This window comes from Rutilus rutilus, assembly GCF_951802725.1.
Source record: "Rutilus rutilus genome assembly, chromosome: 17".
In the NCBI taxonomy this organism is placed as follows: Eukaryota; Metazoa; Chordata; class Actinopteri; order Cypriniformes; family Leuciscidae; genus Rutilus; species Rutilus rutilus.
The window spans coordinates 24,422,281-24,448,301 of record NC_140230.1 but is presented as its reverse complement, the minus strand read 5'-3'; the positions used below and the strand labels follow the sequence as shown (position 1 = coordinate 24,448,301).

Genomic DNA, 26,021 nt, shown 5'->3' with positions numbered 1-26,021 from the left:
TTGATTGGTAAAAGCCATATAGAGTCTTATTATTCCAACTGGATTTATTGATCAAATTTAAAATAAACAATGAAGCATATATTTAAAACGATTAGGGAAAAATGCTCTTTATAAAGGTTAAAATATCATACATATGCAGATTTAAATATGTAAAAGCTGACTGAACACGGATGAGAATATTGCTTCAGAATAAATTATTTTTACAACACACACATTTTGAATTTTATTTTTGTGTTGTAAAAAATCATTTATTCTGAAACAATATTCTTGGACAAGTGAATGACCGATTTACTTGTTCGAAGGATAAGCACATGAAAATTAGAAGGAAAATTATAAGCACATGAGCCCTGAGTTATATTTTATATAGGCCTAGTATTATGGTTATGTGGTGAGCCTGGGTATAGTTTTACACATCAGCCCAGTCTATTCTGTAAAGTTAGTGATAAGCCAGGTCAGGTTGTTGATTTTTTATTTTTATTTTTTTATTATTATTATTTTTTGCTTTGCTTTTTAATCTGATTATAAATGTGGTAAACCCAGTTTTTCTTATGCACACCCAGAGACGCTTTTCTGGCTGTAGTGCTCTGTGATCATTAAAAATCCCATGGCACTTCTCGTAAACACTAGCGGTGTAACCCCGGTGTCCTGGCCACATTCCACCCATTGGCCCTTGCCAATCATGGCCTCCTAATAATCCTCATCCACTGAATTGGCTCTATCACTCTCTCTCTCCTCTCTCCACCTGTGGTGTGTGGTGAGCGTACTGGCGCCGTTATACTGTGTCTGCCGTCGCATCATCCAAGCGGATGCTGCACACTGGTGGTGGTTGAGGAGAGATTCCATGATATGATTGTAAAGCGCTTCGGGTGTGTTCAGTAGTAGGCTACATGAAAGCGCTAAATGCCTAATTCATTATGGCATGTGGTATCATGTTGTTCAGCCAAACATTCTGTCACTTCAAACTTTCACTCTCAGAGTTATCATTTATAAAGTTATCATTTATGCAAATTTAGCCAAAATCATGGCACAGCCATTGTCTTAAACTCAAGTATAGGGCCTATTATGATTTTGTCAGACCCGCCGGCACATGATCCGACCTTCAAAGTTGAAATATGGTTGAAATAATATCAGTTGTTGTTTCAACGTTGAAACAACTTTGATATAACGTTTAATGCTAAATGGTTGAAAAAGGTTAACAAAAACACTTCTAAATCAACGTTGAAATTTTGTACAAGATCTGTAGCCTATACGTTTAAACAACGTAATGTTTTCAACAAGATAGGCTACAACAGAAATATTTGCCTTTTACAGTATGATCATTAATTAGCATTTAATGATATGTTGATCATAACAGCCATTCAACTTATATGTTAAAATATAATTATTGCAGCAGAAACTTTTTGCCTTATGTGATTTTGTGTGGATTTACAATTTTGTCTGCTTTCCTAATAGTTTATCATGCATTATTATATTTTTATTCATACACTGCCATGTCATTTGACCAATTAATTAAATAATAAAGACTTCAAATAAAACTTAATACACTGAGCACATTTCGCTATGTTAACTTTTTACTTTTACTTTGAGCATGATTGGTTAATCTGTCTGTCTTTCAGGAAACTGTCCAATGACAATGTGCGCGCCTATTTTAAGTTTGAAAATACGTCCGTTACTATTGGTCGGTGTGTGAGCAGCTGCTGCTTGCAATGATTACTCGGTCAGAGTCAGACCCTATTTTTTACAGTCTATGGTCAGACCTGGATTATTTTATATCTGCCTGTTAAATTCTTATTTTAGCGAATTTGAGCTGATATGTCAATGAAGAATAAAAGCTGGAATGTGAACAGAGGAAGGGGTCGTGGTCTGTAAAAATACTGGTAATATCACGTAAGAAAACATTTTTCAGTCCTTTTTAACAGTCTAACGTTTAAGGACACGGGTAACGGTCATAAGTTAGTAACCTCTTAAGATAAATAAGTTAACTTAGCTCTGTGTGTGTTTTTGTAACGTTACTGCTTCACCATTAGCGTAGCGCGCTAGCGATATTAGCAGGTATTTCAGTGTAACGTTAGTAAGTTACCATCTGACGTTGCTGTGTGTTATTGTGTTTAGCTAATGTTGTCAGCTAGTTTAAAACTCAAACGCACGAGTAAAAAAGGGTGAGAATGAGGAAAGTGATAAAAGCGTAATTTATTCGTTAGAAGTATGTTTACATAACCTCTTCAAACAATGATAACTGCCAATGAAAAGATATTTGTTTAAATTTTTTTTATTTATTTTTTTAGATCAAGCATTAGAATAAGATTTTTATCGGGGAGGACATCAAGCAGAGAGACAAATCCACCAACTAACGTTACAGTAAGTTTGTTTTATTAGTCAATTTTACCCACTGTTTCGAAAACCTACACTGGGATTAATATATAACGTTAGTATTATTAAGTATGATTTTCATCTTCAAAGTAAGACATTTAGCGCTACTGATATAAAGTCTGAGTAACTTTTTGTCCTTTTGTCTTTCTTCCGCAGAGGTGGCGCACTGAAAGGGGATTCATGTCACTTTTATCAGTCCTTTCTTTAATTCACTGGAAAAGACCTTTCTTTTTCTTTCTGTTGTGGAAAAAAAAGCAACCCATGCGCTGTTTGTGCCACTACGCGTGGGTTGCTTTCCCCTCCCCATGTCTTTTAAATTTTCTACCATGAAATAGCCAGTTAAATAAAGGCTTTTTAAATAATTTTGAAGAAGAGTGCCTTGGATCTTCTCTTACATTTATTTGAATTCCTGACCCCAAAGAGCACCTTCAAACACTTTTTTGCACCCTGGACATTTTTTTGTATTTCTAATAAAACTTTAAATATTCCATTTAGATTTCTACTTCTACAGGTTTTTAACATTACTTCGAAAACGCAATTTAAAGTTTTAGACGTTTTTCATCTGTTTTAGAAAGTATTTTTATTTATTTTTTATTATTTTTCTTTAAATAAAACTTGTTTTACAATCTTAAGCATGTGTTAACTCTTTATTTAATGTGTTTATTTAAGCAATTGCTGCCAGTCATTTGACAGTTAACAATTTTTAGTGTACAGTTAATCACAAAAATCTTCCAACTGCAAACGAATGTACAATTGTATTCTCCCATGATGAAAGGTATAAGACAGTGAAAAAACGTCACGATATCAACGTTGATTCAATTTGCACAACCGAAGCATAATTCAACATTGGTTCAACGTCGACATGCAACCTTTATTCACCCATATTGAAAGAAGAGACGGTGAAACAACGTCACGATATCAACGTTGATTCGTTTCGCTAAATCGAAACATGATTCAACCTTGGTCCCATCAACGTTGAAATGCCGGCTGGACGTAGGCCTAGCTGTTATTAATCAGTAGCCTACGCTGTGCAGAAAAGCAGCTGACTCATTTACGTTTCAGACAACATATCGTAGGCTATTCGTTTTTTTCTCCTGACCATATGGCACAAAATCTCATGTCAGCAATTTTGATGATTATGGCTAGGCTATTTTTAATTTTGTCATTTAATCTGAATATCAACATTAGTGAGATTTGGTCAGTCGAAACAATTTTGAGGTTGATTGATCTATTGTGTCTCTGGAAAATATGATCTATTGTATTAGTATGTTAAATATCAAGTTTTTTTTGTGTCTATTTGTTAGTGGACACATTCATTTTTTTTAATTTGACATTTTGTGCTATAACAACTAAATTAGCAGATTTTTCTATTTCTTTCCTATAATAACACAATGGCTGATGCATCACCATCTTGCCCATGCTAAACATATAGGCTATATTTTACAATTAAAAAGTAAATCCACATTGTTCTTACATGTGGAACAATTTTGGTATCTTCCCCCAACATGTGAGCACAGTGAAGTAGGAGAGAAGCAAACTGACGTAATGGGCTGACAGTTGCATAATGCTTATTGGTGTCATGATGAATATGGTGACATCATTCAGATACTTTCCGAGTGAGGGTATCCGCGACTAGGCTAAGTATTTGTATCATGTAGCGCATCACCCTTCCACTACATGATAAATAACAAAGGCATACATTTTTTTTAAAGGTTAGGTGGCGTGAGTCGTGACCAAAAAGGTTTGAGAACCACTGGATTGGCAAAGTCGTAGCAATTTACCTTTCAGCGCGCCTCCTTTGTCACGCCCAATGTTGTGCCTGTGCTGTTCTCGCACCGTAACTCTTTCACTGCTGCTCTGAAAGTAGGCTATAGTAAGCAACTTTTGTTATCCGTCAAACGACAGTTGACCCGTGTCCGGAACTTATAAATCATTAAATCGTCTCTACGTCAGTCACAAACTATGAACCCAATGGATTTTGTGAAACTCTGTAAGTAGCCTACCTTAAGATTCTATATTTTGTTAGAATAAACTTAATCCTATTCATTTACGTTAATTTGCGTGCACTAACACGTCTTTATTTTTCATCTTCAAAATCTTTCCAAAAGTTAAAGTGATTTTTGTAGGCTAATGCCATTTTGTCTAAGAATTTGCTTTCCAATTAGTTATTACATTTCAGTTATACATTTATCTCAATCAAAGTGACAAAAATGGTGCACTATAATCACATAAATGGTTTCGAAATGGGAACACGAGGTCTGTTATGGCTGTGAGGTCTGCTTGCATCTGGAGGTCCGCCTATTTACTTTCGGAAATATAATAATAGAAAATTACTCTTTTTGTATCTATAATAAATAATAGTAGGCTATAGAACTTTGTTTAGGCTATCAGCACGAGAGCCAGGTAAGCAACGCTTTTTTGTTTAAATTTTTTTAATAAATTTTTTTGCGGATTGATTATCATTTGTTACTATATAGGCTAACCACTAATTTTACTACAAATACCATAGCTAAACTATGGCTAATAGCAAAACCATGTTTAATTTGTGGGTTTTTTATTTTTTTATATAAAGTAAAACCATGCAGGTTAATTTTCGTCAGGGTAGATAATTAAACAGTTTATAGCCTATATTCTGCAGTTTGGGATTTAGTAGTCCTACGCCAATATTTTTTAAATCAAAATATATAAACATAGAACAACATAGAACAAAAAAAAAAAAAAAAAAGCATTTAACTCTTTGGCAGAAGCGAATTTACAGGTAGTAATTTACTGGCAGTATCTCTTTACAGCCAATGTGTGATTCCTGGAAATAAAACCCATTTCCTTCCCTAATTGTGAATATTTGCTTACATCTGTTGCCTAGGATATTTTTTTTCTAAAGGTTAGTTAATGTTTACTTTATATTAATATAGCCTATAGCTAGTAAACAAATAGCCTAGTTAAAATCAATCTTTAAAATAGATGAATCATATATTTGTCACATATAAAAAAAACGAATCAGTCAAATGTTTCTCTAAATCTAAAGGTATTATGAGTTTTATCACAGAAATATGAAAATAGCCATTTTTAATGCACATTTTAAAAACAATCTTGTATTCTGATAATTCTGTTCTCATTTTTTTAAATTGTTTTAGTAACATTGAGGGTTATTAAGGACACTATCAGTTTTCCTTTTCTCCATGAACAGGCTGTATTTCCATTCTCTTGAATTGCTCAATGAAGGGATTGGGTTCAAGCTTGAAGTGCTGTTTTGAGATTTTGAGAAACCACTCGGTTTCCTATAATCTTAGCGAGCCACCTGGAGCCTTCTGCACACCAACATGGTCAACAATGGTGAGTAGCCTACTGATCACTATCTCAATATTTTCATAGCCTATTAGCCTATATTTTCAAAAAGTCATAGCCTAATAAACCATTTGCTACCAGGCATTGTGTCATGCATTAAAGGCCAAACAACAACAACAACAACAAAAAAACAAAAACAGAATTTACTCACTCTCATGTCGTTCCAAACCCGTAAAACTTTTGTTCATTTTCAAAACACAAATGAAAATCTTTTTGATAAAATATGAGCTTTATTCTGTCCCTCTGTTAACAGCTACACATCTGCAACGATAACTTTGACGCTTCAAAAAAAAAAAAGAAAAAAAATATATATCGTAAAACTAATATGAATTGAGCGGTTTAGTCCATATTTTCTGAAGAGACTTGATCGCTTTATATGATAAACATTATTTTATGCTTTTATTCACATAAAAACATTGATCAGTTAACAAAAACAGAAGCTCAAGATAAAGCAATCACTTCTCTTCAGAAAATTTGGACTAAACCGCTCAATTCATATGGATTAGTTTTACGATCTCTTTATGTTTCGAAGGATTAAAGTGGTAGTTGCTTAGGTCAGTAGAAGCAGAAATCTCTCAGATTCCATTAAAGAGATGTTCATTTGTGTTTCGAAGATGAACGAAAGTCTTACGGTTTCGGAACGAAAGCAAGTAAATGATACCAGAAATGAAAGCTATTTCCCTTGCAAGCACATGCAATCGAAACCAAATTTCTTCGAATTTTAAAAATAATTCGCGACCTCCCAGAGGATGTGTAATTGTGGTCTAATTTTCGGCTTGGTAAAATTGAAAGTGATACAGATTTAGAACAACAGGAGGGTGCAAATCCATAGTTCGAATTACGGTGGGTATTGGGGGGGATCCGACCCCCCTAGATGAGACTTGGACCCTCCCAAAAGGGATGAAAATAATAGTTTGGGGGGTACTAAAAAAAATGTAATAAAATATAATGTTAGCCTATCCAAAATTGTATATATTTAAATGCAGTATTACCATCACATACCAATAATAAAAAATCGAATGAAATACGTTTTTCAAACCCTCACTCCCCATTGGGCTGTAGGCCTATACCATTTCTCTGGTACGTTCAGACTGTATTCTTTGCATGGTTCTTTGCATAGACAGTAGGGTTCTTAGATGTCACTTCTTCACTAGCGGTCAAAACTTACGTACCGGGTACAGGCGCAGGCGCTAGTGTGTCAGCGAAAAATTAAGAGTAATTGGCTGAATCAACTATAATCTCTGCCTATGGTTTTGACTGCCATGTATCATGCGTTGTGCTTTGTGGTAAATGTTATGAGCAGCTCGGCGTCACTAGGCCTAGGTGCCCCCTAAACATCTGCCTATAGCCCCCCTAAAAAATGTGTAATTGTGACAGTGTAGGGCAGGCTACACACATTTGTATTCGCTTCAGTCTTGTCTTCAGGTGCGTTCTTCATCTTCAATCCGCAGCAATTTCATTCGTAATGTCTTAACAAAAGGGAATCTGCACGAATATTCAGGGAATTTCGCATATAGATTAGTGGTTCTCATGTGTGTAAACCTATGTAAAATGGAGAGTGACGTCCCCGGTCGAAACAGCTGTAGGCTACCCCCCTAAGCTCACGGTATAATTCGAACACTGATGTAAATCACAACAGAATTTTCATTTTTGGATGAGCTATCCCCCTTTAATTCACTTAATATAACATTTGTTTAACTACAGTCATGATAAAACACAAAGTCTGGAGGATACAGAGAACAGATACAAACACTGCAGCACGTTTCAAAAGACAATCAAAAACACTGTGAAGTGGCGTATATCAGCAGTATAAAATGGGAACGATATGGAAAGAATAGAGGGAAGCGCAGACAATTAAGCATTGTTTGTGTGTGTGTGTGTTTTTTTTTTTAGGAATTTGTTGTGGTTGATGAACATGGAAATGTGGATGAGACGAAGGTAGTATATCATGAATCCCAGAAGTTGATTCTCAAAGGAATCATTGGTGAACAGGTCAAGCAGGTCACATACCGGAAGGACTGTCTACGCACTGGGGTAAACATGCCTAGCATAAATGGAATTTTTTGAATGAAATATGAATGTTGTTTTGTCTTCAGAGATTGTGTTTCTCTTCTTCTTTCTGTGTTCCTCTTTCTTTTGGTTCAACAGCAGGCTCACAGTGCAGAATGTCATGGTAAGTTGGGTGTTTTTTATTCCATGATTTAAGATCATGTTCAACAAATCAACATTCAAACAATGTTTTAAAACACGTGTGACACCATCACACACTTTTATATTTTTAATAAAGCAAAGTATAGGCTTTCAAATTATGTCTATTTTATTACAATATTCAAATAGGTATCACCTCTCATATCCAATTAGTTCTTCAACCCTAGACAAAAAACAGCTTATGAACAATGCGTCATCTTGCTAGAAAACCTAGAGAAGAGCATATTGCAATAATTGTACATATATTGTTAAATATACACTCACCTAAAGGATTATTAGGAACACCTGTTCAATTTCTCATTAATGCAATTATCTAATCAACCAATCACATGGCAGTTGCTTCAATGCATTTAGGGGTGTGGTCCTGGTCAAGATAATCTCCTGAACTCCAAACTGAATGTCAGAATGGGAAAGAAAGGTGATTTAAGCAATTTTGAGCGTGGCATGGTTGTTGGTGCCAGACGGGCCGGTCTGAGTATTTCACAATCTGCTCAGTTACTGGGATTTTCACACACAACCATTTCTAGGGTTTACAAAGAATGGTGTGAAAAGGGAAAAACATCCAGTATGCGGCAGTCCTGTGGGCGAAAATGCCTTGTTGATGCTAGAGGTCAGAGGAGATTGGGTCGACTGATTCAAGCTGATAGAAGAGCAACTTTGACTGAAATAACCACTCGTTACAACCGAGGTATGCAGCAAAGCATTTGTGAAGCCACAACACGCACAACCTTGAGGCGGATGGGCTACAACAGCAGAAGACCCCACCGGGTACCACTCATCTCCACTACAAATAGGAAAAAGAGGCTACAATTTGCACGAGCTCACCAAAATTGGACAGTTGAAGACTGGAAAAATGTTGCCTGGTCTGATGAGTCTCGATTTCTGTTGAGACATTCAGATGGTAGAGTCAGAATTTGGCGTAAACAGAATGAGAACATGGGTCTATCATGCCTTGTTACCACTGTGCAGGCTGGTGGTGGTGGTGTAATGGTGTGGGGGATGTTTTCTTGGCACACTTTAGGCCCCTTAGTGCCAATTGGGCATCGTATAAATGCCACGGCCTACCTGAGCATTGTTTCTGACCATGTCCATCCCTTTATGACCACCATGTACCCATCCTCTGACGGCTACTTCCAGCAGGATAATGCACCATGTCACAAAGCTTGAATCATTTCAAATTGGTTTCTTAAACATGACAATGAGTTCACTGTACTAAAATGGCCCCCACAGTCACCAGATCTCAACCCAATAGAGCATCTTTGGGATGTGGTGGAACGGGAGCTTCGTGCCCTGGATGTGCATCCCACAAATCTCCATCAACTGCAAGATGCTATCCTATCAATATGGGCCAACATTTCTAAAGAATGCTTTCAGCACCTTGTTGAATCAATGCCACGTAGAATTAAGGCAGTTCTGAAGGCGAAAGGGGGTCAAACACAGTATTAGTATGGTGTTCCTAATAATCCTTTAGGTGAGTTTATGCACTAAATTATAAATGCATTGTTTTTTTTACTTATGTATTAAATATATGTTGTAAAAAATATTTATTTTATCTCTGTTATGGTGCTGTAAGAAATACACATGAACAACCATATACAGTCATTGCTTACTTTAGGGGAAAGTTTGGGAATCTCCCAACAGGCACAAACATGCAGAATTCATGCATGTCCTCATCTTTTTGATCCTCAAAAACATCCTCCCTATCCAGGAATTATTTTGTTGAATAATTATAATTAAAAAAGAAATAATGAAAAATAAAAAAAGTGTGCCAGCAGCAATATTGAAGAATGTTGTTAAATGAATGCAGATTGTTACGGTCTGATAAGAAGTTTGCCCTGGCCGGTAAAGGCTTTTATGTTTACTGATGTATTAGATTCATTGTCTGAGTAAACAATACAAATCTCTGTTTTGCATGCCAGATCCTTGTGATGCTTTGGATGTCCCAAGAACTACTCTAGGTAAGTTAAAATAAATAAATACATTTTTATGTTGCATGTAATGGATTTATGAGTAGTTTGAGGCTCTTGATACATTACAACATTTGTATTTGCTATTTAGAGAACAATATTTTTGGGGAAGGTTTTGTGGTGTTGTAACATTAGTGTTTCAGGAAATACAGTTAGAATCAGACTTGATTATGTAAGTTACTCATGCAGAGATATTTATAATGTTACTTCAATTTGTCCTGCATAATTATTTCATTATACTGTATGCAGACTAATTAAATACTTATAAGAGTTTTAATCTTTTGTTTGATACAAAGTAGCATTGTTTAAGCATTTTAATAGGAGAGGACTGTGCTTCTGTTTGTATACTTTTCAGTATACAACATATTAGGCATGTTTCCACAGGTAACGGGAAAGCAGAGATTAAAAAATTTCAATAGCAATACTAATCTCATATCGTTTTGGCCAATTCTAATAGTTATAATGTGAAATAATTTTCACACTATTACTAATAAAGAATTGTAGTATTTTAGTATAGTATTTAAATAATTTTTACTATTAAAGAATTCTAGTCTCACCAGCTAAAATTTAATTGACACTGTTGTTTTTGTTGCTATAAATAAATGTGATTTATTTTTATTTTTTACCTGCTTCTGCATAAAGTTTAGTCTAAATCCTAGTTTATATATCTTTTCTAGCCAGTGACACCACTCAAGTAACAGTCAGAGATCATGGCATTATGTATACCATTGTCAGCATCATCACCATCATCATCATCATCATCATCATCATCACTGTCATCTGTCTCCAAAGAAATAAAAGGTGGGCTTTAAGGTAAAAAATGGTTTTATAATATCACTGCAGAGAATTAAAAAGATCTTAGACAGACCAGACTGTAACAATAATTATGTCACAATAAAAGATAAAGCATATCAGAACTTTTGAACCTTTAATGTAAAAATATTCCCTATGCAATGCCCTGAAAACAAAAGTGATACATTTCAGAGAAGAATTTTTTTTTAAAACCTACAGCATAAGTGTGCACATCCTTTTATAATTGGGTATGTGGTGGTGTTCAGAATGACCTAATCATCAAACTCATGTGTGAATAGTTTACTCCTCTATTTTCAATGAATTAATTCATATAAATCTCAGCAGGTCTTGTAAGATCTTCTTGGTTGCATTCTAAAAGATCTGATTTATCTTTGTTATCACCAAAACTAGCTGTTTTAACAGGGGTATGTATATTTTTTATATCCACTGTATATTATATTCTAACTTCTGCAATTTTGAATGTTTTCAGGTGCATTTGGAAAGCAGTGCCAAAGAATGAAACCCCAACTGTCTAGGTCACTAATGCCTCCAGAACAAGAAGTATTAATGATAACACTTAAGAAAAAAATTAAAATAAATTCTTGCTCACTTACTCATAAGTAGGAGTGAGTTTTTTTTTTTTTATAGTAAAAGCTGTGGAAGCAAATATTATTATTAATTGATCATTATATTATATTATATTATATTATATTATATTATATTATATTATATTATATTATATTATATTATATTATATTGTATTATATTATATTATATTATATTATATTATATTATATTATATTATATTATATTATATGTAAGCAATAAGGTACAAGAGGCTGTGCTGTATCGTGAATAAGTCACGGCTGAAGGCCGTTGTTTGGCATGACGCAAAGCGGAGTTTCGCAAGTGCAACGCAAGACACAGGAGAAGATATCGCAGCGGACATTCAAACGGATATTTAATTGCGAATATAGGACTGGCCTGAAGGAAAATGCTTTATACTGTAAATGCAGGTACACTTGCTTACTCAATCTCTCACAACAATACTCTTCTTTATAAGCTTCAATGAACAATATAATTGAGAACTAGTTTGTGTTGCTAAGAGTGGTTGTTAGGGGTGTTGTGTACATAGAACTATAATTATATTATATTATATTATATTATATTATATTATATTATATTATATTATATTATATTATATTATATTATATTATATTATATTATATTATATTATATTTATTATATTATATTATATTATATTATATCTTTATGCCACTCAGTCTATATTGTTATATAATAATTAACCTATACAATATTAAAGTATTTTTAACAAATATTTATCACACTTGTTATAACAAAATAACTGTTAGTATAGTTGACAGATATATTCTCTCTCTCTCTCTCTCTATATATATATATATATACACTACCGTTCAAAAGTTTGGGGTCAGTAAGGTTTTTAAAATAAGTATCTTCTGCTCACCAAGGCTGCATTTATTTGATAAAAAAAAAAAAAAAAAAAAAAAAACAGTAATATTGTAAAATATTATGATCATTTAAAATGACTGTTTTCTTTTTTAATTATATTTTAAACTGTAGTTTATTCCTGTGATCAAATATGAATTTTCAGCATCATTATTCCAGTCTTCAGTGTCACATGATCCTTCAGAAATCATTCTAATATGATGATTTGATGCTCAAGAAACATTCATTATTATTTTCAATGTTGAAAACAGTTGTGTATAATTTTTTTTCAAAATTCTTTGATGAATAGGAAAGTGCTACATCTGCGTATATTTTATATATGAAGAGTTCAGATGCAAAAGCCTCTAAGTGCCATCTGAAATTTTCTTCTAGAATGATCATTTTTATCAAGCTTGTATATTTAAGTTCAGTAATTTCACTTAAATTGCAATGAAAATGACCTATTAATTGTCATTTAAGTGAAATTACTGAACTTAAATATACGAGCTTGATAAAAATGATCATTCTAGAAGAAAATTTCAGATGGCACTTAGAGGCTTTTGCATCTGAACTCTTCATATATATATATACAGTGAGGAAAATAAGTATTTGAACACCCTGCTATTTTGCAAGTTCTCCCACTTGGAAATCATGGAGGGGTCTGAAATTGTCATCGTAGGTGCATGTCCACTGTGAGAGACATAATCTAAAAAAAAAAATCCAGAAATCACAATATATGATTTTTTAACTATTTATTTGTATGATACAGCTGCAAATAAGTATTTGAACACCTGTAGATGCACCTGTTTGAGGTCGTTAGCTGCATAAAGACACCTGTCCACCCCATACAATCAGTAAGAATCCAACTACTAACATGGCCAAGACCAAAGAGCTGTCCAGAGACACTAGAGACAAAATTGTACACCTCCACAAGGCTGGAAAGGGCTACGGGGAAATTGCCAAGCAGCTTGGTGAAAAAAGGTCCACTGTTGGAGCAATCATTAGAAAATGGAAGAAGCTAAACATGACTGTCAATCTCCCTCGGACTGGGGCTCCATGCAAGATCTCACCTCGTGGGGTCTCAATGATCCTAAGAAAGGTGAGAAATCAGCCCAGAACTACACGGGAGGAGCTGGTCAATGACCTGAAAAGAGCTGGGACCACCGTTTCCAAGGTTACTGTTGGTAATACACTAAGACGTCATGGTTTGAAATCATGCATGGCACGGAAGGTTCCCCTGCTTAAACCAGCACATGTCAAGGCCCGTCTTAAGTTTGCCAATGACCATTTGGATGATCCAGAGGAGTCATGGGAGAAAGTCATGTGGTCAGATGAGACCAAAATAGAACTTTTTGGTCATAATTCCACTAAACGTGTTTGGAGGAAGAAGAATGATGAGTACCATCCCAAGAACACCATCCCTACTGTGAAGCATGGGGGTGGTAGCATCATGCTTTGGGGGTGTTTTTCTGCACATGGGACAGGGCGACTGCACTGTATTAAGGAGAGGATGACCGGGGCCATGTATTGCGAGATTTTGGGGAACAACCTCCTTCCCTCAGTTAGAGCACTGAAGATGGGTCGAGGCTGGGTCTTCCAACATGACAATGACCCGAAGCACACAGCCAGGATAACCAAGGAGTGGCTCTGTAAGAAGCATATCAAGGTTCTGGCGTGGCCTAGCCAGTCTCCAGACCTAAACCCAATAGAGAATCTTTGGAGGGAGCTCAAACTCCGTGTTTCTCAGCGACAGCCCAGAAACCTGACTGAGAAGATCTGTGTGGAGGAGTGGGCCAAAATCCCTCCTGCAGTGTGTGCAAACCTGGTGAAAAACTACAGGAAACGTTTGACCTCTGTAATTGCAAACAAAGGCTACTGTACCAAATATTAACATTGATTTTCTCAGGTGTTCAAATACTTATTTGCAGCTGTATCATACAAATAAATAGTAAAAAAAATCATACATTGTGATTTCTGGATTTTTTTTTTTTTAGATTATGTTTCTCACAGTGGACATGCACCTACGATGACAATTTCAGACCCCTCCATGATTTCTAAGTGGGAGAACTTGCAAAATAGCAGGGTGTTCAAATACTTATTTTCCTCACTGTATATATGCTATATGGAATAATATGAATCAGCATGTTTTCTTAATTACTTAAATATATAACACTCAACAGAAGCATATAAAATATGAGCAGATGTTGCACTTTCCCATGTGCTTCTATTGATGATGTGATGGGAGACAGTTTATGCTGTTGATTATTTTGACAAAAAGTTGATTTATGACTGATTAATGTCACAATTATGTTCAGTTAGTTTCACTTTCTAATGGAATTTTAGTTTGTTTATCATCTGTTTCCTTTGTTCTAGTTTCCCAGCCATAACATATTAATCTGCCTCTGATTGGTAATAGCCTAAATAAAACAGCAATTGTATATTCATTTAATTATCACAGCTGATCATTATTGAGTTTGTTATCATTGAGTTTAAAGGTATAGCGGAGGATTTTCTTTTTCCGGGTGGATCATCAAGACTATTGGTCCTCCTAAGTGTCAATCATTCTGGTGATATGTTTACGTAAGGCCGCCGTACGTGCTCGTGCACACGATTGCGTGCGCTCAAAACACAGGTTGGGCTTCCCCACTGATGCCTCAGTCGCGAAGTTTCTACTCGACAGGTAAACTTTGGCATGCTATTTGGAGAAATACATTTAAAATCACTGCTAGTAAAAGTTAATGTAAGCTATGATTAGCTCGTGCATGCTCTCTCGTGCACACGTTTAATAGGCGTTCCCTCTCGGGAGCAGGTAGAGTGTTGCGCATGTGCATTTTTTCAAAAAGTGGAGAGGGCGGTTCTTTTCTAAAATTCTGGAAAATCCTCTGCTATACCTTTAAGTTCCTCATTTCTTTTCTGTCTTGGGTCGGTATTGTCATTTGCTATACAGTATGTCTCGAGTTGTGTGCTTTTTTTATTTTTTTATTAAACCTTGTTACCATTTTCAAACTCTTAACCTTGTTATCATCTTTGAACATTAAACACGACAATTAAGAGTCACTTTTGGTAAGAACATGCAATAAACAAATTTTCTATTTATGGAGCTTGTCATGTTAATTTTTTCTTTTTTGTGATTTTTATTTATTATTTTTATTGTTGTTGAGTACCATCGAGCTTTTTGCTCAATGTGCAAAAAGCACATTGTGGATGTCTGCACTTTAATTCTTCATAATAAATATTGGTATAGTTTAACTACATAATAACTTGCAAAGAAAAAAATCTTGCAAAAAAAAAAAAAAAAAGTCTTCTATATTACAACCCACCCTGATATAGTGAAGGCTGTAACAACTGAACTGTTAATGACATGACATCAAATTTAAATATTTAAACAGATTTCTAAAATAATTGAATTTGTAGCAGACAGAAATATAGCATTAGAAATATATTAAAGTTTGAGACACATTTAAGATGTAAAGGGATTCCACTGGAGGCAAGTTATAAAGAACCCAAGTGCAGTTTATTACAAATGAAACAAAAGCATTTTTCTGAGAAACCAGCTGCAGCTACTTCCTCAAAAAACTACGTATATGAGAAATAGTGAATTCAGAAACTGCACCGCCTGATGGTAATAAGATAATTCTACAATTTCAATAGAACTCCCTGCTGCGTGTCGAGTCGACCAGCCAAAAAGTCTGGGAAAAAAATGCTCCGGTAAAATAAGCAACCCCTGTGAATGTCCAATGCAGGGGTGATGTGAAACGATTAGGATAGGACAGTGATACAAGACAAAAATTGTGACATCCATTCTTTTCATCCTTTTTCAAAGCAATTCACAAATAGGCTACAAAACTAGCTAATAATCAAGCCTCTTCTACTGTGCACAGACACAAACTGGAAATCACAAGGACTAATGAGTCATCGACCGAGGATGCAGAAGTGAACATTATGACTGTACAACAAACCATGACACTACCTTGATGTGAAAAGTAAACGTCAAACTTTTCAAAGAAGGTCAACACCTTGTAGGCAACAGAAGAGACAATGATAACAACAGCCGTCTTTTTTGGTAAGTGCATTTTATGCACATGCAGTAGACGAGGCATTGGCTGTGTAGCCTAGTAGGGGAGAGCACAACCTAACGCTTTCTGACTTTCTGAGTTTGTGTAAACCTACTACTTAGGGTTCAGAGTATTTATTTTTTACCGCATTAATTTCACACATGTCAAGTAGGCTACTATTGTGTGGTTTTGTTACATTAATAGCCTACGGTGTAGCCTATAGGCTACTTTTTTCTTGATTTACCCCTAAAGAATGGAAGTGAAATGTGACAACCCTAAAATATTTACTCAAATTAAATTATTAACTTTTTCATATAAAATGATGGCATTTGTCAATAAAAAATATAAAACTAAAAATAAAGTTTTAGTTTGACAACAAACACACCGCAAAACACACCTATACAGCATCGTTCAAAACATACAAATAATCAATCATTTTGTGACCATTGACTCTCAGTCTTTATTCACCCTTTTCTAATGGTTTCTCAATAGAATTGAGAATAAACCGCGCTTGTTGTTGTGACTTTATAGATTTCCTAGAATTATAAAGAAAGACGGCTCAGAAGGTCATTTCTCATTCATTGACACCACAGAGTTTACCGGTATTTTGGGACTGATGTGTGAAGAAACATGCTTCCCAGTCGAGAGCATTGCTGCAATTTACTGTAATTTTACTGCACATTTAAATAGTCTAAACATTCATGCAGGTTTTCTATGCAAAAAAATATGGGGGCCCAAGGCTTTACATTATCTTCCGTTCTTTTGAAAAATCTTGAGAATCTTGATCTTGATTTGGAATCATAGGGTGTCACTTGGAAATTATAAGTATGTTATTATGGAAAGTACATTAATATGGAAATACTGAAAAAGGGGATATTGTAAAATGCAGAAATAATGTTTTTAATATTTATATATATATATATATATATATATATATATATATATATATATATATATATATATAAAATAATATGAATATTGAGTTATTGTTTATTTATTTATTTAGTGTACTTTTCCACCTCAAAGGTGCCCTTTTCTTTCTAAAGGAAATTCCTGCCAATCCAAAGTGTAGTGTGTCAGTGTTCCAGAACAAATCTGTGGCTTATATTATCTCAGAGCCGACTGGACCTGGCTGCTTACCCGAATGGCCAGTTTCTTTGTTCTTGTGTGTTTCCAAACTTTTGTTCCAAGTGGAAGAATAACCATATTTCAAATATATTCATTGTTTGGTGAGCAGAACACTGTGCTTGTTGATGAGAAGGGGAATATTTACCGTCCAGTTGTTTTGCATGCTGAACCACAAAGGATTCTCACCATAGACTGTCAGCATAATGTCACATATCACACGGAATGTCTGGAACTTCGGGTAGGCCAGTGAAAGATTTCTAATCTGATGTACTTGTGTAACTAGACAAAACCATCTATGTGTATTATGTGGATAATGTTTCTATGATACATACCAATTCTACATAACAATGATAACTGATGATGCCTAACTTTTTAGTCTAAATGCCTAATGTTTGACACCATAAATGTGCTGCATTTTTTCCCTTTTTTCCATTTTTTGGTGGTCAAATGTGACTGTGAGTACTGCTTCTTTCTGTTCATTTAAAACAGCTTGGAGCTATTTTCAGCACTAATCAGTGATCTAACCTGTGATTTAGATTAATTGAGTGCAGTTTTTTATTTTCATTTGTTAATTTAATAATGTTAATTATTAAATGGATTTTGTGTTTTATTGGAATTGTGCAAGATTTGATTATTTGTTCCATAATTTTTTTCCCATTTTGTTCCCTAGATAAGTGTCCCAATGCACCTGTTGTAGCAAGAAGCTTGACTACAATGTGCGAAAAGATTTTTTTCATTGTCACTCACACAGAAGTGCATACATTCACTTACTTTTTGTACTCTTTTCTTCTTCTAGATACAACTATGGTAAAGCTCCCATACACAGGCAGAACTCATGTTGTGACATTTGCTGTCAGTGGCATTTCTTTACGGCTTTGTTATTGTGATAATCATAATCTACAAGTACAGACTTGATCTTGAATCATCTATGAATCATGACCTCACATGACCGCTCTACGTTAGGTATACAGTAGACATTTTTTATAGTTAATACACTCAAAAAGGGCAGTTCCCACACAGAAAAAGGAAACGGCCACAGTTGCAATAATGAAGGGAGTGGTACATTTTCAAGCAAGAATGAATTGCCTGGGGGAAAGGAGACCTTCTGTAACAATTTTGGACGTTTCCCTCCACAAAAGACGATTTGTAAATTGTTTATCGGACAGATATTCATGTTCTCATTCTACATTACAAATAATAGTGATACAATAGTGAATAGTGTCAATGTATGTATGCTAGCAATTGCATAACCCCTTTAATTTCAGTTTGTGCAGGGTTTAATTCTATTTTTGTTTGGCCAACTTTTTTAATCCTAATTTTTCATTCTAATTTTCTTTTTACCAAACCACTTCTGCACTTCAGGGCATCGGCCATATTTTTTCATGAGCTTTTTGCTTTTTTGCATTTTCTGTGGTCATAATTAGGCTATTAGATTAGCCTATATCTGTAAACCTCAGAAAACTAGACTCACTGTTCTTCACATGAGGGGACCACATTAGAATAGCTAATCCTTGCTTAGTCACAGTTTGTGTCTGCCGAGTATACATGATGACACAAACAAATATTTGAAGGATTAAATACACTTTGTGCGTGACATGTCTTTGCGCAAAACGCAAAGATCGGTACTAACTGGTGCCATACAATTTAAGATGAATTATATTATAATTCAACACTATCGAACAGATTTTCACACTCAGATTGATAGTTGAGAAGTACCTCACACTGCAAGATAAAGAACTTTAATTGATCTTTATTGATTTCAAGAAAGTCTTTGATCGAGTGTGGCATCAAGGCCTTTGGAAAGTACTACACCACTATGGAATCCATTCCAAGCTGATCAATCTGATTGACAATCTGTATAAGAAAACGCAAAGCGCTATAAGATTCAGGAAAGATATGACAGATTGGTTCCAGCTGCCAAGTGCAAAATCTGAGCACGCTGTGAGAAAAAAGGAAGGACTCGTGCTCAGAGGGAAGGAACTGCATACTGTCACTGCTCTACGGACATCAGAACAAAAACAACCATGGCATTGAAAGTGATGAGCAACAATAACTGGAAAAACAAAAATATCAAGAATGAGATCAAAATGAGACTGTACAGATCCCTCATACTCCCGATTGCCTTGGACTGTTGTGAAGCATGGACACTTAGGAGTGCTGAAGCAGAGAAACTACTTGGAGTCCGCATCATGGAGAAGATTAGAAACGATGACATCAGAAAGGCCCTCAATCAGATAGAAACGATCGTGCAAAAAGTACAGTACTGTGCAAATGTCTTAGGTATGTTAATATCCCCCCACATCTATTTATGTGAGAAAACGAACAGTATTTATATCGTTTTTACCTCTTGTACACAGCCACGTCCAAGTGATCTGAGGGCGCGGGCGCTTCGGTCTGCGCAAGCGCAAGCGCCGGAAATGATCTCTCGCAATGGAAAACGATTTCTTGGATCACTTGGACGTGGCTGTGTACAAGAGGTAAAAACGATACTGTTCGTTTTCTCACACAAACCGCTCGTTTCGTGTCTTAGGCCATCAATGTGTACTTACGATGGGGAATTGTTTAATTTGGACTGCTCTGTGCATGCTCTTTGAGATAGTGACCATAGGCCTGCATTATATGACGGTTTGACCTAAAAATATCAAAATTGAAACTACTGCGGAAAAAAAGACACCTACATCTTGGATGCCCTTGAGGTAAGCTAAAACATACCAAAATTTAATTTCAAAGTGAACTATCCCTTTAAGTCAGTTATTTATATCTTTTGCTGTAGTGTGTCAGTAGGAAATATCAGTTTACATTTCCAAACATTCTTTTTGCCATTAATTGTAATAATCCAGTGAGATTTCTGTATGCACAAGGAATCTGACAACAGCCGGTATGATCTGATCTCACCATAACCGAGTCCGTCTGTGATTACATGAAGAAACAGAAAAAATTGAGACAGACTAATCCAGAAGAACTACGGGAACGTCTCCAAGATGCTTGAAGAAACCTTCCTACGTTGAAGTGTAATAAACTGCATAGGGATTTGTAAAAGACAAAAAAAGTTGTTTTTTTAAGTGCATGCTAGCTCACTTATTTGACAGCAGTCGATGCTATAACATTGGTTGTGGTTATTTTGAACTTTTCTCACTCTCTGCTACAGATAGATCTCTTATCATCAGGATAATCACAGGGCTTTCCTCAAATGCATTCATTTCCTATAAAAGGGACATTTACTGTCACATGCAGGGCTGCCAGGAGCCTGATGTGGTCACAGTTGCACTGCCCGGGTTACGTGGCTGAGGCACACTTACAGGAATTGACATGTATGCTAGTGTGCTGCAGCTCAGAGTATGTAGCTAAATCATAAGAGGACAGAAACGGTTAAAGAGAGTACACTTTCAAGACTATATCTTAACAGTCTTTAGTAGACTACACTTTTAAGTGCCTTTAATTTAAAAATGTTCAAAGTTGTACTTAAAGTACATTTTAAATGATTATGTTTTAATCTTTTGTCCTGCTTTAAAAACGTACACTTATTTTGATGTGCATTACTTTTAAGTGGGATTTCATTTCAGAAATAATATATTATCTGCAAGTACATTTCACAAATATAATAAAGTTTTAAGATTCAAACTTAATTGTGTACATTTAATACAATTAAGCATAATTCTTTTTTACAAGGGGCAACAGATGTATGTGTTTGTTTACAAGCTGAGTCATGATGAGGCTGTTGAGCTCACCATGTCTTCTTTCGACACATTCCTGTAAACTTTGTCATTGTGGTTCAACTGGATTTATGTCATGTCTCATCATGGAGATTTCCAACTGGAAGACAATGGAGGAGGAAGACTTCTTGGGAAAACAGAAAATAGCCGTACAACTGGTGAAATGATTTGCTTCATCAGTTGCTGTTATTCTGTAAAAAAAGAAAAGAAAAATGTATCAGTGTTATTTACCGAGTTGGATTCCGAAAAGAACTGACCACACCCCACAGGAAGTTCAACTGGATATACAGTGCAGGGTGAAAATAAAGAATTTCAAATCAAAGATGAATCATAAGAAGTTAGTTTAACAAAATGAAGAAAAACAGACAAGTTAAATTAAAGGCCATGTTTACAGTTACACCCTGAAAATGAAATGTATTATTAAACATCTAAATTCAAGTTCAATTGTCCATGCGTTCTGTAGAAGGCAATCAATCATTCATTTATTTTATTTGGTAGCCTAAATTTATTTTTATCACTTTGCAACAAATCGTCCACATCTGAGTTATGGTCTTACTCATCTCATGAATAAAAAGGGGGTATTAAAAGGATGAAATTCATGGAAAAATATTTTTTAATAATCTTTTTAACATTTTTATTTGATTTTTTTAAATGAAGTAGTGAAGTAGTGAGGCAGGTTGGTAGTGAAATAATATTGATACTTCAAAATCTACATGAATTTAGATGAAAATAGGAAGCAGAAATAGGAAGTCTCTTAAAAATTTAATCATCAGGGCCCGTATTCATAAAGAATCTTAATGCAAAGAGTAGCTCCTAGTGACAAAATTCTAAGAAAATTCTTCGAAATGTGGGCGTTTACTCTTAAAATTAAAGAAAAAATCCTAGTAAAGAAAAAAGTAATTCAGAAAGCATCTTAACCCTTAAAAGAGGTCTTAAGGTCCAAATTGTTAGGAGCACGGACGAGGACTTTTAAGAGGCTTAAGAGTTTCTTTAGCAGAGGAGAAAATGGCAGAAAGACGAAGAGGGAGAAGAAATGTGTTGCAGACAATGGATGACAGTGAGTTAATAAGACGCTATAGATTAGATCGTGCAGGGATCATGTTTGTGACTGATCTTTTTAGAGACACGCTAATATCTCCGACACAGCGCAGAAATGCCATAGCGCCTGCAATGAAAGTAATCGCTACATTACGATATTTGTCAACTGGGAAAATTCCATGTTTGATACATTAAAACCAACATTCAAACCACCGCTTAAATAGACATGCCAACAATCAGTGTAACTGGAAAGAGTGGAACAATTTTTATCATTCTAAGCCAATCAAATACCTTATAGGAAATCAACAGCATGGTAAATAAAAAAAGGATTTATATACACATATATAATGTGTGTGTGTGTGTGAGAGAGAACGATCAAATAGGAAAAATTACGCATGTAAGTTCAAAGTGGAGGCTTAGAATAGACCCTATACTTAAAATCACCTTTTTTTTTTCTTCTTGGACAACCAACCAATCACAGTCTTCAAAAGATTGTGTCATACATAGCAACGGGGTCAACCCCGCCTCCTCACTAAGATAAAAGTTTTTGTATTTTCCTTACTCAGAGTTGCTCTCAGATCGGTCCCGAATCGCTCTTAAGCTAAGACTCCTACATAAAAGTTTTTAAGCTAAATTAAGAGTTTTCTGAGAGGATTCTTAGAATCTTTATGAATACGGGCCCTGACCTTTTGTGAAATGGCATACCCAGCAAACACAGAACGTTGGCACAACGTACCCAACTTTCTAACAACGTTTTAACAACATGGCCAAAAGGTTGCTATAACTACGTTGTGTGGTGAAGGTTGTTACAGCGTTGTCACAATGTTGACATCAAACCACCGTTCAGGGCCATTGCTTAAAGGAGAACTCCGGTCAATTTTAACATTGAGCTCATTTTTGAACACGAGTGGATCTGACTGCAGTAGATGTTAGAGATATTAATAAAAATGAAGTTAATTCAGCCAGCGCTCATACCTTTGTTTACATCCTGTTTTCGGTGTCGAGTTCACGCGCGTGATCATAGGTACTAAACCTATGCGCGTGAACTCGACAATCGATTACTATGGCCTTCCACCGAAAACAGGATGTAAACAAAGGTATGAGCGCTGGCTGAATTAACTTCATTTTTATTAATATCTCTAACATCTACTGCAGTCAGATCCACTCGTGTTCACTCGGAAGGAATCACTCACATTTTCTGTGCACTTGTAATGACACTTAAAGGATGTTAAGAGGCTAAAAAGCAGGCTTACTACTTGCCCCATTGAAGTCAATAGGGTGCAAATTTTAAAAATAGAATAACTCGGTGTAGGCAACACCGATTTTTGTCGTTGTTCTCTGTATTGACAGCACTCCAAATGTACAAAAAAATGAGCTCAATGTTAAAATTGACCGGAGTTCTCCTTTAAGGTTGTGCCTAGGGTGTCTGGACAACCACTGGACAACATATGTACTCGTCACTGCCCTGAAGCGCGAAAATCAGCCTTTTAAATTTCAAATGATCGTTGGGCCGTCTCATTCTTCATCAAGCAATCCATACGTGAGAATTGTGTTTAATTCACTTCAGCTAAATAAGATACGTAATTATTCAAACACAACCTACAACTTTCTTAACTGATGTGCCATTTTTTGAACATCTTCTGGTCAGGTAGGCCCTATGACAAATATTTAACTTTATGCCAAAAGTATGAAGCCAAAATTACTTTAATGATGAGTAATGTTAATTGATTTCAGCACTCATTGAACAGGCAACGACTAACGTTACTTGTTGCACGGTAATGTTTTTTACTTTTTTTTTTTTTTTTTTTTGTAAACGCACAGAGAGAAAAATGTTTGTAACTGCTCGCACACCTGTTTATTTTTTTCTTTGATTTGTCGTCTCATTCGTTTCTTTGCCAGATTTTCGCATGTTTGCTCATTAACGTTAGTCCACCCTGTATAATATGTTTGTTTGTTTTTCTTCTCACAAATGTATGACTTTTGGAAGTGCAATTTGATTACCATATGCAGTTTTAATAAAGTTGAATTAGTTAACCTTCTATGTCATTTTTACTCTTCAAAGTGTACTGTAAGAGCCAATTTGCGCTCTTAGTATAAAAAGGAATCAATCTTTGGTTCCTTAGATGTTACCCGGAAGCACAAACAGTTTTTGACCATATCCACCTCCACCTACGCACACATTATACTATACCAGTACAAAGTCACACACGTGTAATGAAGTTTGTCTGGAAACTATGGAAGCTTGTTTCCGCCACAAAAAAAAAAAAAAAAAAAAAAAAAAAGATAATTGCGACTTTTTTTCTCGCAATTGCGACTTTATATCTCGCAATTCTGACTTTATATCTCAGAATTCTGACTTTATATCACGCAATTTGGAGATATAAAGTCAGAATTGCATGATATAAAGTCGCAATTGCGTGTTATAAAGTCAGAATTGTGAGATATAAACTATTCTAAGAAAAAAAAAAAAAGTCCGTCTTTTTTTTTTTTCTTAGAATTGGACTATATCTCACAATTCTGAGAAATAAAGTCAGAATTGCGAGATGTAAACTTGCAATTGTGAGATAAAAAGTCGCAATTATCTTTTAAAATGTTTTATTCAGTGGCGGAAACAAGCTTCCATAGGAAACCAATGGCGATGGATGGAAATAAACTGAATCCATGGTTTTAACTGCAAATACGACTCTGACTTTCATTCATCAAATAAGGTAAAAGTGCGTCAAATACTCAACCCCCGGGATAACAGCTCAGGGTAGGGATGGGGAAATAAAGCCTCATGAATCACTGAAGCTTTCCCCTAACTGTTCCGGGAAAAGATTCAGTTTCGAGAGTGTCGAGAACAGCGCCATCTGGTGCTTATTTAAATTAAAGCAGCCTGTGTTAGAAGCTCTGGTAGGTGAAGCAACCACAACACACTCCATAGTTTCAATGTTATGTGTACAAATAAAAACCTTACATGTTTGTGTTTGTTTTGTTCATTAAATAAGTTATTTTACCCATTAAAATGTGACAATTAAAATATGAGCTTATATGATTCAATAAGATCTAATGTAGGCCTTCTCTCTCTCTCTCTCTCTCTCTCTCTCTCTCTCTCTCTCTCTCTCTCTCTCTCTCTCTCTCTCTATCTCTCTCTCTCTCTCTACACACACAATGAATAAGGACATTGTCTGATAGGATCATCTGTTATTAAATGTGCTTATGACACTTGTTACTGATAGTGCTTATGTAACTGTAGGAATGACAGAAAGTTGATAGTTTTTAATTATTTGTATTATTTTAGGCTGTTGCCATTGCTAAAATACAAACCATTCACCAAACACCAACACCCCTCTCCCCTAATCCCACCCTAAACCCAAATACCAACACCAAATTACCTAAAATCACCAAAAAGTGCAAAGATTTTACAAAAACAAAAAGACACAACAACAAAAATAATAACCTAAGTAGCGAAAAATACATTTTGCTTATTTAAATGTAATATATTGATTCACTTTCAAAGTACAGCACTCTCCTCACAAACCCATCAACCAGACTGAGGCAACACTCGTTAAATACGATCTGGAGTTCGAGCCTTCTAAAAAGCGAAACGCGCACGTGACTGGAGAGAAAGTGAGGCTTCGTTTGTCATCGATCACGTGACTCTAGTAAACCGATACGGGGCTTCACTAGAAATTGTTTCGCTTGTGTGATACGCGCATCGAAGCTTCAGTGTCATAATGTAACTAACATCACTAGCTCAGGGGTTTTTAAAGCTTGGTCTTGGCCTCTACATGTACACTTGCAGGTGTTGATTATAATGAATTTACTGTTAGGCCCATAAATAATAATAAGGATAAGCAATATTTAAAAAGTATATAATTATATAACATATGACTAATTAAAAATTAACCACAAAACATAACATGCTACATGGGGGATATCTATAGACCTATCTAGAA

The 26,021-nt window shown here is 35.3% G+C and overlaps 1 protein-coding gene and 1 long non-coding RNA gene across 3 annotated transcripts; both read left to right on the top strand.

The window, feature by feature from the left end:
- Positions 1–1,710: 1,710 nt before the first annotated feature.
- LOC311276167 lies at positions 1,711–3,229 on the top strand. The gene is made up of 3 exons (XR_014625036.1): positions 1,711–1,887; positions 2,286–2,358; positions 2,527–3,229. It is a non-coding gene; the product is annotated as an uncharacterized lncRNA (long non-coding RNA).
- A 992-nt stretch (positions 3,230–4,221) lies between these two features.
- Positions 4,222–11,297, top strand: LOC311275828 (uncharacterized protein). Of its 2 annotated transcripts, none has more exons than XM_084385080.1 (7): positions 4,222–4,360; positions 5,558–5,703; positions 7,609–7,749; positions 7,864–7,888; positions 9,843–9,881; positions 10,568–10,703; positions 11,173–11,297. In XM_084385080.1, exons 1-7 carry the CDS (start codon positions 4,333–4,335, stop codon positions 11,216–11,218), a joined length of 561 nt encoding a protein of 186 aa, XP_084241206.1. In that variant the 5' UTR covers positions 4,222–4,332; the 3' UTR covers positions 11,219–11,297. The 2 variants fall into 2 exon arrangements, with proteins under 2 accessions (XP_084241206.1, XP_084241207.1); XM_084385081.1 differs by having other exon boundaries at positions 4,237–4,360; positions 10,568–10,691.
- The last annotated feature ends 14,724 nt before the right edge of the window (positions 11,298–26,021 follow it).

What these genes read in the sequence shown, in the direction of transcription:
- LOC311275828 (XM_084385080.1), top strand. Translation starts at nt 4,333, where the DNA reads ATGAACCCAATGGATTTTGTGAAACTCT. An exon ending in AATGGATTTTGTGAAACTCT is followed by an intron (nt 4,361 to 5,557) that starts GTAAGTAGCCTA and finishes CTCCATGAACAG; the next exon opens with GCTGTATTTCCATTCTCTTG. An exon ending in TCACAGTGCAGAATGTCATG is followed by an intron (nt 7,889 to 9,842) that starts GTAAGTTGGGTG and finishes TTTGCATGCCAG; the next exon opens with ATCCTTGTGATGCTTTGGAT.